The sequence below is a fragment of the Manacus vitellinus genome, unplaced genomic scaffold (assembly GCF_001715985.3).
Source record: "Manacus vitellinus isolate BGI_N305 unplaced genomic scaffold, ASM171598v3 scaffold_14_pilon, whole genome shotgun sequence".
NCBI lineage: Eukaryota > Metazoa > Chordata > Aves > Passeriformes > Pipridae > Manacus > Manacus vitellinus.
This window is the reverse complement of record NW_021939063.1, coordinates 15,042,856-15,059,102: the sequence shown is the minus strand read 5'-3', so window position 1 is coordinate 15,059,102 and position 16,247 is coordinate 15,042,856. Positions and strand designations below refer to the sequence as shown.

General features: G+C 46.6%; 1 protein-coding gene across 1 annotated transcript; it reads left to right on the top strand.

Moving 5' to 3' along the window:
- The first annotated feature begins 8,348 nt into the window (after window positions 1–8,348).
- On the top strand, window positions 8,349–15,417 carry ALAS1 (5'-aminolevulinate synthase 1). Its single transcript, XM_018068564.1, has 10 exons — window positions 8,349–8,562; window positions 9,272–9,478; window positions 10,384–10,539; window positions 10,627–10,849; window positions 11,314–11,498; window positions 12,060–12,239; window positions 12,408–12,572; window positions 13,667–13,935; window positions 14,407–14,569; window positions 15,180–15,417. Exons 1-10 carry the CDS (start codon window positions 8,364–8,366, stop codon window positions 15,338–15,340), a joined length of 1,908 nt encoding a protein of 635 aa, XP_017924053.1. The 5' UTR covers window positions 8,349–8,363; the 3' UTR covers window positions 15,341–15,417.
- Window positions 15,418–16,247: the final 830 nt, after the last annotated feature.

Below are 16,247 nucleotides of genomic sequence, written 5' to 3'. Positions count from 1 at the left end.
AAACCATCAGGTCAAATAAACCACATGCAGACAAGGCTGCCAGCAGGGTCACAGTGCCCCAAATAACCTCCCATTCCAGCTGTCCTGGCACCCTCGCTCACACTCCTCCTGGTACCGCCTGTGCTGCTTGGCAGGCAGAGCGGCCCGGGAGCCTTGGAAGTAGAGCCCAGAGCTTTCCATGACTGAGGCTGTTTGTAAGACAGTGCACACAGAGCACTTGCCAGCTTTTTGAAGAGCTCAGTACAAAAGGCAAACAAGGAACGGAAACGTCATCTACTCCAACAATCTCAATACGTCACAAAGTTCCTCTGATCTGCAGCTCCCAAGTTCAGATTTGGAGATAGGATTGCCCTCCCTTAATATTTCAGCACAGGCCCCTTCTTCCCTATTGCTGACACTCTTTTCTTCTTTATACCTTATACCTTTATACCTTATACCACCCTCTAACTTTATCTATAATCTTTGGAGCACAAGGAGGGATAGTATGTCTTGCACCCCAAAAGTTAAGCAATGAGAGCTATTGCAAAACAGCACAGCAAACCCCGTGGGCAGAATGCACCAACACTTGCATTGGGAGGTGGAAACATTTGGAGCTGGACCCCAAGAAGGCTGTATGCTCATCCTTCCAGTTTTCTGCTGTGCACACAGGCTGTGGTGTTACACAGACTCTCCCACTCACAGGAGTGGGTTTGGTCCCGTGATGTTTCATACCCTGTTACCACACACTTTCATGCTATTTTCATGTCTGGAACATCTCCACTTAAATGTCAGGCATCCTTCTGCTCCACTGCTTGGCCACTTCCATCCCTTTGGATTGTTTCTTTCACAGAGCTAATTCTGATTATACAACTACAGCAACTAATACTAACTATAACAACTAATTCTAAATGTATAAAGTTTACCTGACCATTGAGGGAAACAATGAAATTCTTAAAACTGTCTCAAGATCAGCAACATCTAATGCTATGGAATAGCTGGATGAGAAGGGAAACCACTCAGGTAAGAGAGTTCTGCTGCCTCACTGGGTGCTTATTCACAGGATAATACCCACATGGGAACGCCCAGCTTGGGTCTAGTCAGGAAGGGGATTTTCCCCACCTTCTCACGTCACCAGCAGGTATTTCACTATGAAATGCTTCTCCTTCTCCTTACTTAACTGAATTATGGATCCTTGCTGAAGAAATTACATTACCAGATGAATAAAAGAAGAAGCCTTTGCTGAAACAAACTACAGTAACCAGCCTTACCAGTAGGTGTACTGTGCCTACAACAGACATTTTAAGGTGACAGCCTTAAAATCACATCATTTCACTCACCTAAAAGAGATCAGAGACTATTAGGACTTCACTGGATGCTTTTATCCCTATCTCCAGGCTGAAAAGGCAATCTTACTTGTACTGCTACACTTGGGAACAGAAAGGCAGCATGTACAGCTGCAGGAAATAGCACTGATTAAAAACTGCCTAGTCAGAGAACCTCCATCTTGGCAAACAAAACTACATCAACTTATACAAAGGATTTAACTTACTGTGTCAAACTGAGTCTGGGGTAACTGGGGAGGAGTGAGGGCACTTTTAATATGCTACTGCCTCATCAATTGTCCATAGTAGGCCCATGTGACAGGTAGACAAGTTAGAGAGATGATTTTCTAGTTGTGGTTTAATTCCAGCAGGCAGCAAATCCCCACACAGCCCCTCACTCACTCCTCTGCTGTAGGATGGGAGAGATAATCACAAGAGTGAAAGTGTAAAAATCTGTGGTTTGAGATAAAGATGATTTAATAACCAAAAAAGAGGACAAAAACAACAGGCAGAGAACACTAAAAAACCAAAAACAAACAAACAAACGAAAAAAAAAAACAACCAAAACCAAACCAAACCCCAGAAAAACAAATGATGCAAAAAAACCCAATTGCTCACCATGAACTGACCAATGCCCAGCCAGTCCCTGAGCTATGGAAGCCCCAGCTAACCTCCACCCTCACAGTTTTATTGCTGAGCTTGATGTCATATGGTGTGGAATATGCCTTTGCTCAGTTGGGGTCACCCCCTTCCAACTTCTTGTGCACCCCCAGCCTACTTGCTGGCAGGGCAGTGTGAGAAACAGAAAAGCCCTTGACACTGCACAAGCACTGTTCAGCAATGATGAAAACATCCCTGTGCTCTCATCACTGTTTTCATCACAAATCCAAAGCACAGCCCCATACAAGCTGCTATGAAGGGAACTAACTCCATCCCAGCCAAAACCAGCAGAGAACAAGGTATGCCCTTGATTTCCAACAATCTGCTGCTCAACAGAAAATTCCTAACACTGCCATTGCTCTAAGAGAGATGCACATGGGCTCCAGCACAGCATTTTTCAGTGCTGCAAGTTGATTTCTTGTTCTCAAGGACTTTGACAATCCCACCTCTGCTTTAGCTTCCACCTTCCTGCCAATGCCCACAGTAACACAGATATGACCACAAGCAGGGGCTCGCTACAGATACCTGGTGTAGTAAAGATGCTTTACTATGCAAGCAAGACTTAAAGTGTCTCTCTGGGCCTTAAGTGTTCAAATTCAGACAAAGAGGAGACACCCACTTCTCTCCTCTGTTAGCTGTCCTTGCTATACAGAAAGGAGCAGGCTACCTACTTAAATACTTTCTGGAAACCTCAGTTACAGATACCTATAGAGCTCTCACTAAAAATCCAAGTCCTTTCCCCATCCCACACTGTTACAGAGGAAGCACCTGGATTCATGTTTTCTAAGGTATTTTTTCTCTCCTGACTATATAGGCAGTTCAGGCTCCTAAACTGGACACAGAAGATGGTGTTTCTGCCTGAGTACCTAATGGGGAGAAATGAGGGCTGAGATAAGCAAAAAAAATGACAGGCTGAATACCTGAAATAACCATAACTAAAAATATACTGGTTGGGGTCTACTGGTTCTTTCTAAGAGGAGGAAAACTGTGTAAGAGAGGAGGAAATGAGGGTGTGAATGCAAGTCACAGCAAGTGCAGCAAAGCTCACAGTAGCTGGAAGGATTAGTGTATCATTTCCTGCCGTGTGCTGCACAAAGCAAGACAAACCCAAGGATGCAAGATTGAAAAAAAGGCTATTGTGTGATTTTCAACATCTGAAGCAACTGGAGAGATGTTAGGGAGGTACTCCAGGATTAAGATAAGCCACTGCTGGATGTGTTAATCAGCTGGGCTGTAGACTGCAGCAGCCCTGGTGTGGGGTGGTGCCCTTCAGGAGGAGGGCAGGGTACCTTGTATGAGTGTGGCAACAAAATCTGCTGTCCAGGCTGAGCCTGAGTCATGCCCCTGCAATGGGCCTTTGCCAAGAGACCAAACTCCTCTGCATCAACGGGCAGCTCCTGGGGCCTGGCAGACAGGAAAAGTGTCCTGACCCAACAGCCTTGTGAGGACCTACCAACTGTTCATGGATTTTAAAAGACATCCCATTACACTGGGGAACAAAACCACTTACACTTGTTTGTACGAGACAGGTACAAACCTTGCCTGGCCCATGGTGGTGACACAGGGGTGTTGCTCAGCCTCTCTGCAACATGAGCCTCAGCATCCAGCAGCTTCTCCAGCTTGGTCAAATTCTCTACTGAGTAGAGGGTCCTAGAAAGAAATGAGATTTCCTGTTCTGTCATGTGAAGAAGACACTGGCTCCAAGTCAGGAAAACGTGTTGCAGAAATTCAGTGTGGGAAGAATTGTCACTATGCAGCTACTACTTTAACCCTCGAATTTTGCCTTAAAAGACAAATAAATGAAGTCCTCTCTAAGAACTAACTGCTGGTCTCAGGACCGGAGGTGGAAGTTCTCAGATCTAAGCCTGGAATTTGAGTCTGGATTAAATCCAGATGTCAGGATCACACCCACTCCCTTAGAAAATTCAGATCTCAATATAGACAGTGGCTTGTGCGTGGGGAGGGGAAATTGTTTTTCTGGCTCGCCCTCTTTGACACTGACTGGATGGGAAAAAATTAGGAGTATGCACAGCTCTGACTTCAGAAGTGGGCAAAAGGGATTAGATGTTGCTAATTACAGTACAGTTATAGGTTTTCATTCAGACAGGCTGAGTGCAGAGGGGCAGAATCAGAACCAAGAGTCAGCACTCTTGGTTTTCTGCTCAAGTATCTAAATGAATGCTTCAAAGCATAAAATTCATTAAAGTCCTATGAAAGGACCTACCTGTGGACAGATGCGAGGCCAGATGAACACCACAAACCTGTGAATCAAGTTCTATTTCTAAGAATACGAGGCAAAACACGCTTGAGAGAAGAGGGATGGGAGGGAAGTATTGAAGGTAACTTACACCTGAGCCTACATGCTAAACCAGTAACGTGGAAGGAGACCATCTTCACCAGCAATTCTTCACAGACATCTGCAGAAATCAACTTGCCCCTGTGGCAGGGGATGTTTTTTTCCCCACTTCAATTTCTGTAGGGGAAGCACTTTCTATGGCTTCTCACTCCCCTCCCAAACTATTGGAAATTAACCTTTTTCTCCCCCCTCCTTGCAACTTATTTAGCAAAGAAATGGACAAATCACAGCTGTAGAAAACCAAAATCACAGAGGCTCTCAGAGTAGCTGAGAATCTTCCCTTCCCTTCCCCTGCAGCACATGGGCCTTTCAGGCAGTCGAGCTTCCTCTGCTGAATCCATCTGGTACATACCTCAGGAACCAGCTCCAAAACACAGGCATAGCAAGGAAGCACCCAACTTCTGACTGAAACTTTGTCATGGACAACGGAATAAATTTGTCCTCACACCAGTGTTCCCCCTCAGCTTAAACCATTTGCCTCCTTTATTCCATGCTATTCTGCCCTTCCTGTATTCCCAGGCAGCCACTGCCTCTCCCCCACACACTGTACCTGCCATCTCTCCAGACAGGCTGCCTAAGCCCGCTCTCTCCCTCAGGATGGGGTCCCTGTCCCCCCTTGGCTGCCACTGGCCCTGTTGCTGTTTGCCAGGAGATCTTCAATCTGCATTTGCGTGGCACTTCACGCCCGTTCCCCCTGAGCCCTGTAGGATGGCAGTAACACATCGCCACAATTAACATCCTTAAACACCATTTAATTAATCCACTGAAGCCCTAAGAAATTTTAATTAACGGCAGCTTTATTAGTATTTACTTCACCTTCAACACGTAAGCTCCGGCAGTATTTCCAAAGGGAGGGCACTGGCAGAGCAGTTGACAAGACACTCCCTTCCCCTGACTTTTCCCTGCTCTGTTGCTCCCAGAGCTCCCAGCCAGCTCTGCACTGACAAGGACACGTTCCTCCGGCAAACCTCCAAGATGAGGGTCAAGTAAATGTCATTCCTTGGCTCTGCGCAATTCCTGTCATGCACAAGGTTAAATAAATTCACCAAAATCAAGCTTTAAAGAGGTGCTATTGCAGCGTTTGATCAACAGCAGAGATTGTAGGGAAGTCTGACAGGAAAGCCGAGAGTTCTGCTCCATTTGGAGATCCCTGTGTCGCAGCCAAGGTCGCTGTGTCTCAGCTACCATCCTTGAGTGATGTTTGTGTAAAAAGCAGATGCTCTTTGGGTTTCAGGCTTCACACGCACTCCTGAACACAAACCCACAACTTCCTGGATTCCAGCAACACAGCAGAGTAATGTACTTCACCCCTCAGCCCTGCAAAATGGCAAGATGCTGCTGTTAAGATTACCTGGATAAAGGAGGATTATCAGATTTTTGTGGGATCAAACCTGCTGTGGCAGGTGTCCAGGCAGATGAGCTCTGCAGCCTGTTGCAGCACTCTGCCAGCACATTTGCCCAACACCTTTCTCTGGTGCCTCTTAGGACAAAACACACGTTCCCTCTGTCCCTCTGAGTTAAGTACCACGGACAAACAATAAGGGAAAAATGGGAGAAGAAGGAAAAATACTCTCAACATACTATAAATCAAGCATATGGCTGTTGATTTCTGTTGTTAAAACTGCAATTAATCCAAGGAGCACAGGAGTGATCCCTTATGTCCAGACATATCATCAACTCTGTGTGCAAAGGAAGCTTGACAGCTATCTATGTGGTAGAACGTCATGTTTCCTCAATTTTAAAGTAACTGATACGATACAAAGCTTCAGGGTAGGGAGTCAAATATTGCTGTTTGAGGGAGCAGGGACAGCAGTAATCTGAAACACAGATCAGATGTCTTTAATCTTCAAGCGCTAATTAACTATTATTTTGCAAAATACTTGAGGCGTGTAACACTAACCAAAAGCCAGTTATGGGGAGGAAAACAAACCTCCTCATGAGCGACTGAACTAATAATTTGAAACACTATCCCGCTATTCCTGAATGACCCAGACTCCTGCTATCTTAACTGCTGTACAGGCTCAGGTCAAATGCCACAGCCTTACTTTAATAATTTATTTACATAACAAATAAAAACTAGCACGTATCTAATTTAATGATGCCCACTGATGGGAGGCTGTTTCTGCATTACACTGACAAATAATGAGCTGCTTAAGATCCGGGCATCGACACTTGTTAAACAACACTGTCTTAAATTTCTAATAAGCAAGAGAGAACTGCGCTTAAAACACACCTGCTAAAGCCTTACTAAAACCCAAATCCCGTGCCCTGCCTTGTAAAGTCCCAGCTACTTTTTTCAGGGCTCTGTGAGGAGTATGTGAGGACAGAACTCTGTCCCACTTTCTACCTCAGAGCTTGGTAACATGCTGGAGCTCACAGCGAGTCTGACATTTGACTATGTTTGAGGATGCCTTCCTCCTGACCAGCTTGCTCAGATCCCAAAGTTAATGTACTGCAGCCAGCATCCTCTAAATGAGTCAATGATGAAGAGAGGAGGGTCAGATAAATACCCTGCTGGTCATTCCCCTATCCTCTGACAGAGGAGTTGTCTAAAGACTAGTCTGCAACATGTAAATACTGACCAATATTTTCCAAGTGCCTTTTATACCCAAACTTGTGTTCAGCAGCCACAGTCCCACGCAGACTTTGCATTTCTCTAATCACTTTATACGAGCACCTTCTAGTAACTACACAACATGATTACATGCAAGGCAAGAGTCAAGAAAGAGCAGGCTTCAAAAAAGCTCTCCTCCAAACTCCGTACCTGTTACAAAATCCACTCTTGCCTCAAAGTGCTTGAGACAGCCCTCAGCTCTTTACCCAAATCCTGTCTTCCGTGAAATTGTTTCACAAGATGAAGGAAAAAAACGCATCATCGTTTTTCTTCCTCCGTTCTTTCCACACTTCAGCAGTCAGTATGTGCTGTGGTTTGAATGACCAGACGCATAAGGAGAGCCCTTTTTACCATTACCTACCTGTAAATAATTCTTTTAAGCAACTAAACTTTAATGCCCACTGCAAATCAGAGGATGAAGGGTTCAATTTTACTTCTTGCTGTTCTTTTTCCTTCGAAACATGGCAAAAACACAGCGGTGGAAGTCTAAGCACCCCTGTCAGAGATGCTGTTATTCACACCGGCTGTAGGCAAAGTGAGAGGGGCTCGGGATCCCACCACCACCAGCGAGACCAAGTGCTGCATCCCGAGCCTCCAAGCACGGACTCCACGGGGAGCCAGAGGTACATTTAGGAAGAAAACACCGGGATGGTCTGAGCAGCGCTGGATTTCCCCACGCAGCTGACTCAGAGCTCGCGTCTTCCAGTGAACAGGCGCACCCCTCAACCCACCGACTGTGGGGCGAGGGACTCAAAAACTTCTGGGAAAGCAGCATTTGCATAGCCTGAGGCTGACAGGAAAACCCAGAGCAGCGTTACCCCCGTGGACCATGCACGCACAGCCCTCACAGACCCCTGGCAGCTACTCAAGCCCCCTCCGTGCCCTCATGACTCCGAGGGAGCGGCTCAGTCTCCTCTATACCCTCACAGCGCTTCTACCCCCTCATGGCGCCCACCCCAGCCGCCTACGACCTCCGGGGGACCCTCTATGTCCTCAGGACGACTCCAGTCCCTCACAAAGCCCCGGGTTCCCTCCATGTCCTCAGGACGACTCCAGTCCCTCACAAAGCCCCGGGTTCCCTCCATGTCCTCAGGACGCCCCCAGCCCTTCCCGACCCCCGAGTGCCCCTCCATGTCCTCAGGACGCCCCCAGTCCCCTCACGGAGCCCGGGGTTTTCCCTCCACGTCCCAGACGCCTCCAGCCCCCACAGAACCAAGAGACCCCCCAGAGCCGCCCGCGAACACCCCGCAACCTCGCGGAGCCTCCCCCGCTCCCTCCCCGCGCCTGCGCCGACGGAGCCCCAACGCGCCTGCGCCGCGCAGCCGGGGCTATAAAAGGCGGCGTTGCGGGAGCACCGCCCAGTGTCACTTTCCCGTCCCGCCGTGTCCCTGTCGCCGTCACCTCCGGCGTGTCCCGGCCGGCAGCAGCGAGCATGGAGGCGGTGGTGCGGCGCTGCCCGTTCCTGGCCCGCGTCTCGCAGGCGTTCCTGCAGAAGGCCGGGCCGTCGCTGCTGCTGTACGCCCAGCACTGCCCGCGCATGATGGAGGCGGCCCCGCCGGCCGCCCGCGCCCTCGCCACGTCCTCCGCCCGCGGGCAGCAGGCGGAGGAGGAGACCCCCGCGGGCCGCCGCGGTGAGTACTGGCCCGAGGGGCCCCCCTCGAGGGGAAAAAAAATAACCCAGACGTGGTGTGTCACAGGGGGGAAACTTCTGGAATAGGCAGCGCCCAGGCAGGGGTTGCTTAATCCTTTAAATGCCCGCCGTTAATTGAATTTATGGCATAAATCAGACCTGTTCGGGCGTCCCGGTTGGGGATCTGGGATCCTCGACCTCGGAGCGGTGTTTCTCGCGCTTCAGTGGTGCTTCATCCCACCCGGGAACATTCCTTGGGGGATTCTTTCCCTGGCGCTCAGGGCGAGGAATTGGGGCTTGCGGCAGAGGAAACTGCATGGATCTGAACTCCTCGAAAGTAAAATCACTATCAGTTAGGCTGGAAAAGCCCTCTGAGATCGAATCTAACCTACGACTGAATGCTACCAGGGCACTAGGTGCGACGTCCAGTCTTCCCTTAAGTCTTTTCCTTAAATCTTCCCACCGGGAGTGAAAGAGATTTATTTTTTTTCTCTCAAAGGGTGCAGGGCTAAATCTAGTGTCTTAAAGCAGATGTTCCTTGGGTGTTACTAGGAATTTGTGCTTGTATAAATAAAATGTGACTGCTCGGTTAAATAGTTGTGAATGGGTCATGCCAAATTAATTGCGAAGGTGATGGATAGAAAAGCTTAAGTTGGGGTGTATTAAAATGATGAAGCTGAAGTGTTTTCCCTTCTCTGCCCCCACCTCAGAGGCCAAAAATACCAAAGAAGTGGCCCAGCAGAATAGAGATGGAGCCCAGCCTCGTACTGGCCACCCCCCTGCTGGTGCTAGCCAGAGCTCTGCTACCAAATGCCCGTTCCTGGCAGCTCAGATGAATCACAAGAACAGCAACGTTTTCTGCAAAGCCAGCCTGGAACTCCAGGAGGACGTGCAGGAAATGCAGGCAGACAGGAAAGGTACGTACTCCGTGTGCTGAAGCGGTGATTCCTTCTGAGAGCTTCTGGTACCTGACTTGGCTCTGGAGTGTGCCAGGTCTGACAGTCACCACTGGCATGATGCAGGCGGGATCATGGGAGACTGAAGGAAAAAGAGCTTGTGTGCAGGGTTTCCCTGGGTGATTTTGGTGTGGGAATACTGTGTGACGTGTTTTGATGTGCTGGCTGGCTCCGGATGTGTGAATCAAGCTGATGCACTCACACACAAAGCAGATGCTTAGATCTGAAGAGAGCTGGTATAGGCAAAGGTTTTATATCCAAAGAGGGAAGAAGCTGTGTCGAGACATCAGGCAGGTACCAGCACAAATCCAAGCAGATGGTTTTGGGGTTGGGTTTTTGTGTTTGTGGAACTAAAGGGTGTTGGCTGGCTTGCAGTCTTGATGCGGAAGGGCTCTCCTGCAAAGGAAGGAACTTTTCAGCAGTATCAGTAAAGCCTTGCTGCCTGTCTCAGGAAGCTTATTTTACTTTTCTTTTTGCTTTCTGTGGCATAGTTAAAAAAAAATAATCTGTGCTAACAGAAAGGAAGGAGCTGACTAGAACTCTTCCTTCAGTTAGGTGTGTACCAACCCTTTCAGATAAATGTTATAGCTGTATACAGTGTTCTGAGTCATGATGAACCAAATGTGTTGTAAGGAAGTTACATGTTGTATTTTGATTGGTTAGCAAGGCTCATCCTTTTTTCTCGTCCGATGCAAATTTGTAAGCAAATAAAGTAGTTGATCCTAACAGGGGCCTGAGTTTTGGGCATGTGCTTCCTCAAGATTGAAGAGTTAGGCTTACTTAAAACGTTTGCTTTGCTGAACTCAACTTATTTCATTTTGATTCAAAACAATTAAGCTCACTGGAATTTTTTACAATGCCTGTAGGTACAGAATTTGCCAAAATACCAACTACTTCTGCAGTGAGGAGCATCGAGACTGAGGGAGAAGAGCAGAGTGGCTTGCTCAAGAAGTTTAAGGATATTATGCTGAAGCAAAGACCAGAAAGTGTCTCTCACCTGCTTCAGGATAACTTGCCAAAATGTAAGAATGTCGGGCAAAACCCCCACGGGGCCTGGTCTCTGTTGTGATTATTTCCTGTGTGCTTAAGAAGTCTCTGTCTCATTTCAGCTGTATCCACCTTCCAGTACGATCAGTTCTTTGAGAAGAAGATAGATGAGAAGAAGAAGGATCACACCTACCGAGTGTTCAAAACCGTGAACCGGAAGGCGCAGGTCTTCCCCATGGCAGATGACTACACTGACTCCCTGATCACCAAGAAAGAGGTGTCTGTCTGGTGCAGCAATGATTACCTGGGCATGAGCCGCCACCCTCGTGTCTGTGGAGCAGTTATGTGAGTAGTGCTGTGCTCTTAAGAGGCAGTTTCAAGCTATGTGGCCCTGCAGAAGCTTTTGTGGGAAGGCTTCTGAGGAATTGATTTCTGTACTGTGCTACATAAGTGGCTTCTGATATGATTCTTGCTATGCAGTTAAGCGTGCACTCTTCCCTTGAGCTGGGGTAGGTAACTCAGTGTTTAGTCCAGGGCTGCACTGTACCCCTTGGTCACTGATTCTGCTCCTTGGATTTTCCTTAGAAGCCCCCAAATGTTACCAGATAAACTGGATGGTATATTGCAGCTGTACTTGGGCACTGATTTCTTACCTTACTGGGTTCCTGAGTTGTGCAAGTTGCTCAAAGACCTAACAGTTCCTTTTTAGTTATAATCCTGATTATGTACTAGAATGTTTTCAGCAATGATCCTTCATTCCTCTCTGTGTCACAGAGCAATGCTAATGCCTCTCTTTGGGCCCTCTTTAGGGATACACTGAAACAACATGGTGCTGGAGCAGGAGGCACAAGAAACATTTCAGGAACAAGTAAATTTCATGTGGACTTGGAAAAAGAACTAGCTGACCTTCATGGAAAAGATGCAGCACTGTTGTTCTCATCTTGCTTTGTAGCCAATGACTCCACTCTCTTCACTCTGGCTAAAATGCTGCCAGGTGAGATCTCAAACTGCACCCCTGTTACCACAAAAAACACAGCCTTGCCCTAAGCTGTTCAGAGTACGTTTTACAAATAGCTGTCCAAAGTGAAGATTCATCCTAATCCATCAGCAAAGTATGGTTGGGTGCCACTTCTAATGCCATGTTCAGGTTATGTTCAACACAAATCATAGTATCAGCCTACTGAGATTGAGATCTAGGAGCTGGGAACTGCTGGAGGAATTTGACAAGCAGAGAATCTTCTGCTCTTGCAGTTAAATTCTACCTGAAAATGAGACAGGGGGAATTTAGAAGTTGTAAGAGTTACATAAAAGTACTGAGGACTTTAAAATCTTCTGTATTTCCTTAAGCTCCAATTTGCCCTAGTTTGAACGCCTAAAATAAACCTTAAATATTATTCTTGCTTCATGATCTGTAACTTGCTCTTTTGATCAAGAGCATTACTTCCAAGAACACGGCTACCCTGTGTTTCCTGAACACTTCAGATACATAAAACAATGCTGGGAATTGGTTAATGTTTTCTGTATACTGAAAAGTGTAACTGGGCTGTTTCCTCAGGTTGTGAGATCTACTCTGATTCTGGAAACCATGCCTCCATGATCCAGGGGATCCGTAACAGCAGGGTGCCAAAACATATATTTCGCCATAACGATGTCAACCATCTTCGAGAACTATTGAAGAAGTCTGATCCATCCACCCCTAAAATTGTTGCATTTGAAACTGTTCACTCAATGGATGGTAAGCTGACATGAAAGCCTCCTCTCTCCTTCCATTTAGTCCTCCAATCATCTGTATTTCGGGTCTAAAAGCGCACAGTGCTGTCAGGGCTGTTTAGGGGCAGTTCTGGTGTTTATCCAAGCTGCATACAGGGAATCCTGAACTGCCACTTGCTGCTTTGGTTCCTAGGTGCAGTCTGTCCTCTGGAAGAGCTGTGTGACGTGGCCCACGAGCACGGGGCCATCACTTTTGTGGATGAAGTGCACGCTGTGGGGCTGTATGGAGCTCGAGGTGGTGGCATAGGAGACCGGGATGGAGTCATGCACAAGATGGACATCATCTCTGGAACGCTTGGTATGCACGGCCTGGCACTTCCACAGGAGCTAAGGCACCAAAGCTTCTGAGCAGCCAGATTAAATGGGTTAACTCAAAATCTGTCTACTCAAATGAACTTGTTGAGGGCTCTTGGGGGTAGGATTTTTTCAAAAAGCCCAAAGGATTTAAGTTTGCCCCACAGTTTGAAAAGCTTCTGTTAAGCTACTTAAACTGTCTTACAAATCAGTCAAAGAAAAACCCCAAACAATGGTACCTTAAGCAAGCTAGCAAAAAGTCCTCCAGTGCCATGTTATACAACTCAAGAATAAATTCAGGTGAGAATGCTAGTAGAGTAGTTTCTCTATATTTAGTAGTACTTAGTTCCTTTATGTGAAATAGAGTACTCCTAATCTAGAAATCTGAGATGGGGAGTTATGTAAAGAGGTTTGGCAAGAAAAGAAGCAACTGCTATTATCTAAGTAGAATGCAGGCTCAGGAGTTAGTTTACTGCTGCAAAGTGGAAGGTTGTTTAAACAGCTTTCAAAACATAAATAAAATTTACTAGGAAAGTTCATGGCTTTGGAACTTAAACTTGGAACAGAATAGCATTCACCAGACACCCTAGTTCTGTCTGTGGCTGTGTTCTGCTCTCTGAACATTTGGAAAGGGGGCCTGGTATCAACTACACAATCACAGTAACAGCCTTCTGTGCTCCTTAGGAGCATGGGCTATTTGTAGCATCCCTGGAACAGATTATTTTAAATCTGCTGAGAGACTTAGTGTTGATCACTTGGGGTCACTATTGAAGTATCTACTTGATGACTGGACTTAGAAAGTCTTTCCCAAAATCAAAATTTGAGTATTTGAGAGAGTCTTGAACTGTCCTTGCTGTGTAGTAACTAGATCCAGGTTATCAAGATTGGCTTAAAAACAAAGCTGTACCATGTGCTGAGTAAATACAAGATTAGCAGAGGGGGCTGGAATTGTTGCCTGCCATCACTGTGTGACTGCACCCGGTCAAAATAACTCATTCTTTCAAGTGAAAGGCTGTGATCTTGTAAACTTCAAGCCATTCTAATGGATGGAAGGAATAAGTTTGGTTGCCCTTTTTTTTTTTTTCCATTAATCTTCAGGCAAAGCATTTGGATGTGTAGGAGGATACATCTCCAGTACAAGTTCTCTGATAGACACTGTTCGTTCGTACGCCGCTGGCTTCATTTTCACAACATCCCTGCCACCCATGCTCTTGGCTGGTGCCCTGGAGTCTGTCCGGACCCTGAAGAGCCCAGAAGGGCAAGTTCTGAGGCGCCAGCACCAACGGAATGTGAAGCTCATGAGACAGATGCTGATGGATGCAGGGCTCCCCGTGGTGCATTGCCCCAGTCACATCATTCCCATAAGGGTGAGTTGACATAGGACTGTGGCACCCATTTTGCCCTCCATGATCACACTGCATGTTCAGGTATTAGTTACTACCTTCACAAAGCTCAAACTCAGCATAGTATTCAAGGTGAAGTGCCAGCAGTCTGGCTTAAGCTGAGCTCAGCCTGCTGTAAATGTTGTAAAGCAGAGTGAGAAAGTTGTGTGAAACCCACAAACTAACAGTATACAGAAAACAGGGAAATTGATAACAAGCTAGTTAAAACAAGATATGGGGTATAAACAGCTAAGTGCCTGGGCTGCAGTGATGTGCTTATGTCCAGAGAGCTCTACAGCACAGGCTTTAGCCCTTCTCTCTCTTTCATACATGTTATTTACAGTAGCAAAGGGGAGACCAGTCCTACTGGATTCTTGTAGCTACCTAAGTTGGTCTGACGGCTCTACCACCTTGCATCTGTTGGTTGATCTTGTGACTTAAAATCTTGAATTTTAGGTTGCAGATGCTGCTAAAAATACAGAGATCTGTGACAAGCTGATGAGCCAGCACAGCATCTACGTCCAAGCCATCAACTACCCGACGGTGCCCCGTGGGGAGGAGCTGCTCCGTATCGCCCCTACACCTCACCACACCCCTCAGATGATGAGTTACTTTATCGGTGAGTGGGCTCTTGCATCAGTGCAGGGAAGATACTGGCCTGTCTGTGCAGTCTTTGTACTGTAGGCAAGACTGGAAAGCACCTAAGTTTTAGATGTCACCACCTGGACAACTAAATCTGGATGTCTTTCCACATAGGAGCATAGGAGCAGGTACTTCTGAACTTAAACTGCTTTGAGCATGACACGTGAAGGGTAGTGCACTGTGCCCTAGAATAGAATGTGCAAGGCCAGTGCAGACCTATACCCAGCTGGTTCTGTCACAGCCACTCCTGCCAGCGCTCTGCTCAGGCATTGTCCAAACCAATCTTCACACATTATGTGGAGCCCAGAGAAGTCTGCTTTTCTCAGCTGAGCTGTTAGCTTGTCTTAAACATGGATCTGTCCAGGGAAAGTAGCTCCTCCTTGATCCTGTCAGGCGAGGTGGTGTGAGGATAGCTGAGACTTAGTTGCAGCCCATTTGTCTCAAGAGGTAAATTGTGTCAGAGTGAAATCCTATTATCTCTCCTCACTTGCTAGGAGAATAAGTATGCTGACACTTTTCTCTTCTACTGCTTCTCTAAAGCGAATCCACTCTTTTAAGCTTTGATTCTGGTGAACTTTTCTTAACAGAAAAACTGCTGGCTACGTGGAAGGATGTTGGTCTGGAGCTGAAACCACACTCATCAGCTGAATGCAACTTCTGTAGAAGACCCCTACACTTTGAAGTGATGAGTGAACGGGAAAGAGCCTACTTCAGTGGCATGAGCAAACTAGTATCTGTCAGTGCATGAAAGTAACAGTGTTAGTTGTATTCTTGTCTAGTTCTAGTATCAAGTCAGTAGCATTTTTTAATTGCTCAATTATTTTAATTGTAGTTGAAGCACTAAGCTCTGAAAATAAATTTCTAGAGCCCTGATGCCCAGTTGTGTTTTTGTTTGCTTCTCTGTGTACCTTCCATAATGGAACTGAAGTGCCAGTGGGTGGGAGGGCATTTGATGGAATAAAACAATGCTCTACAGCTTAATGCCCCTCAGCTGAACTTACTGCCTTTTCACTGGCTGTGCCCAAAGAACTTCACTAGTGCTTCCTGGGATGAGTTTATTTATTATGAAAAGAGAAAGTAGCTCCTCATAAGCTTCTCCCTGAAGGCTTTTGAAAACGTGCAGATATAGTACTACACACACACTAAAACTGAGAGTGTATCACTTCAGAAATGCTGTATAAGCAGCTTGCCCCTATTTTTTGGGAAACAAGCAGGCATTTAGAAGGGGTTCTGCTAGATGCTGTCTCCCTCTACTGCCATATTCTTCCTTTGAAGTTTTATGCACAAGCATTCTCCCTCTGATGTCTACTACTAAGAAGAAAAAGGTGCTGGTAGGATTTAATAAGTGATATTTTCTGACACCCTGACAGTTACAAAACCAAGGTGGTGGGGTGGTAGATACAGATTGTTTCTGGCCTCCTGTGTCTCTGCAAGTCTGCATGGGCTGCTCTCCAGGGCGCTCAGAGGTAGACTTTGGTGTAAAAACTGCCAGCAAATACTTAATAATTCAGGTCTCTTGACAGAAGTAATTTTAAGAAAACATCAGTCCTGCCTTTGCAACCTCTCTGAAAACTTAGGCCTGTTATGCCTAATTGCCACCCTATTTCATGCTTCCATGAATAGCAAGGGCAGGCTTTGAACAGGAGGAAGTATTT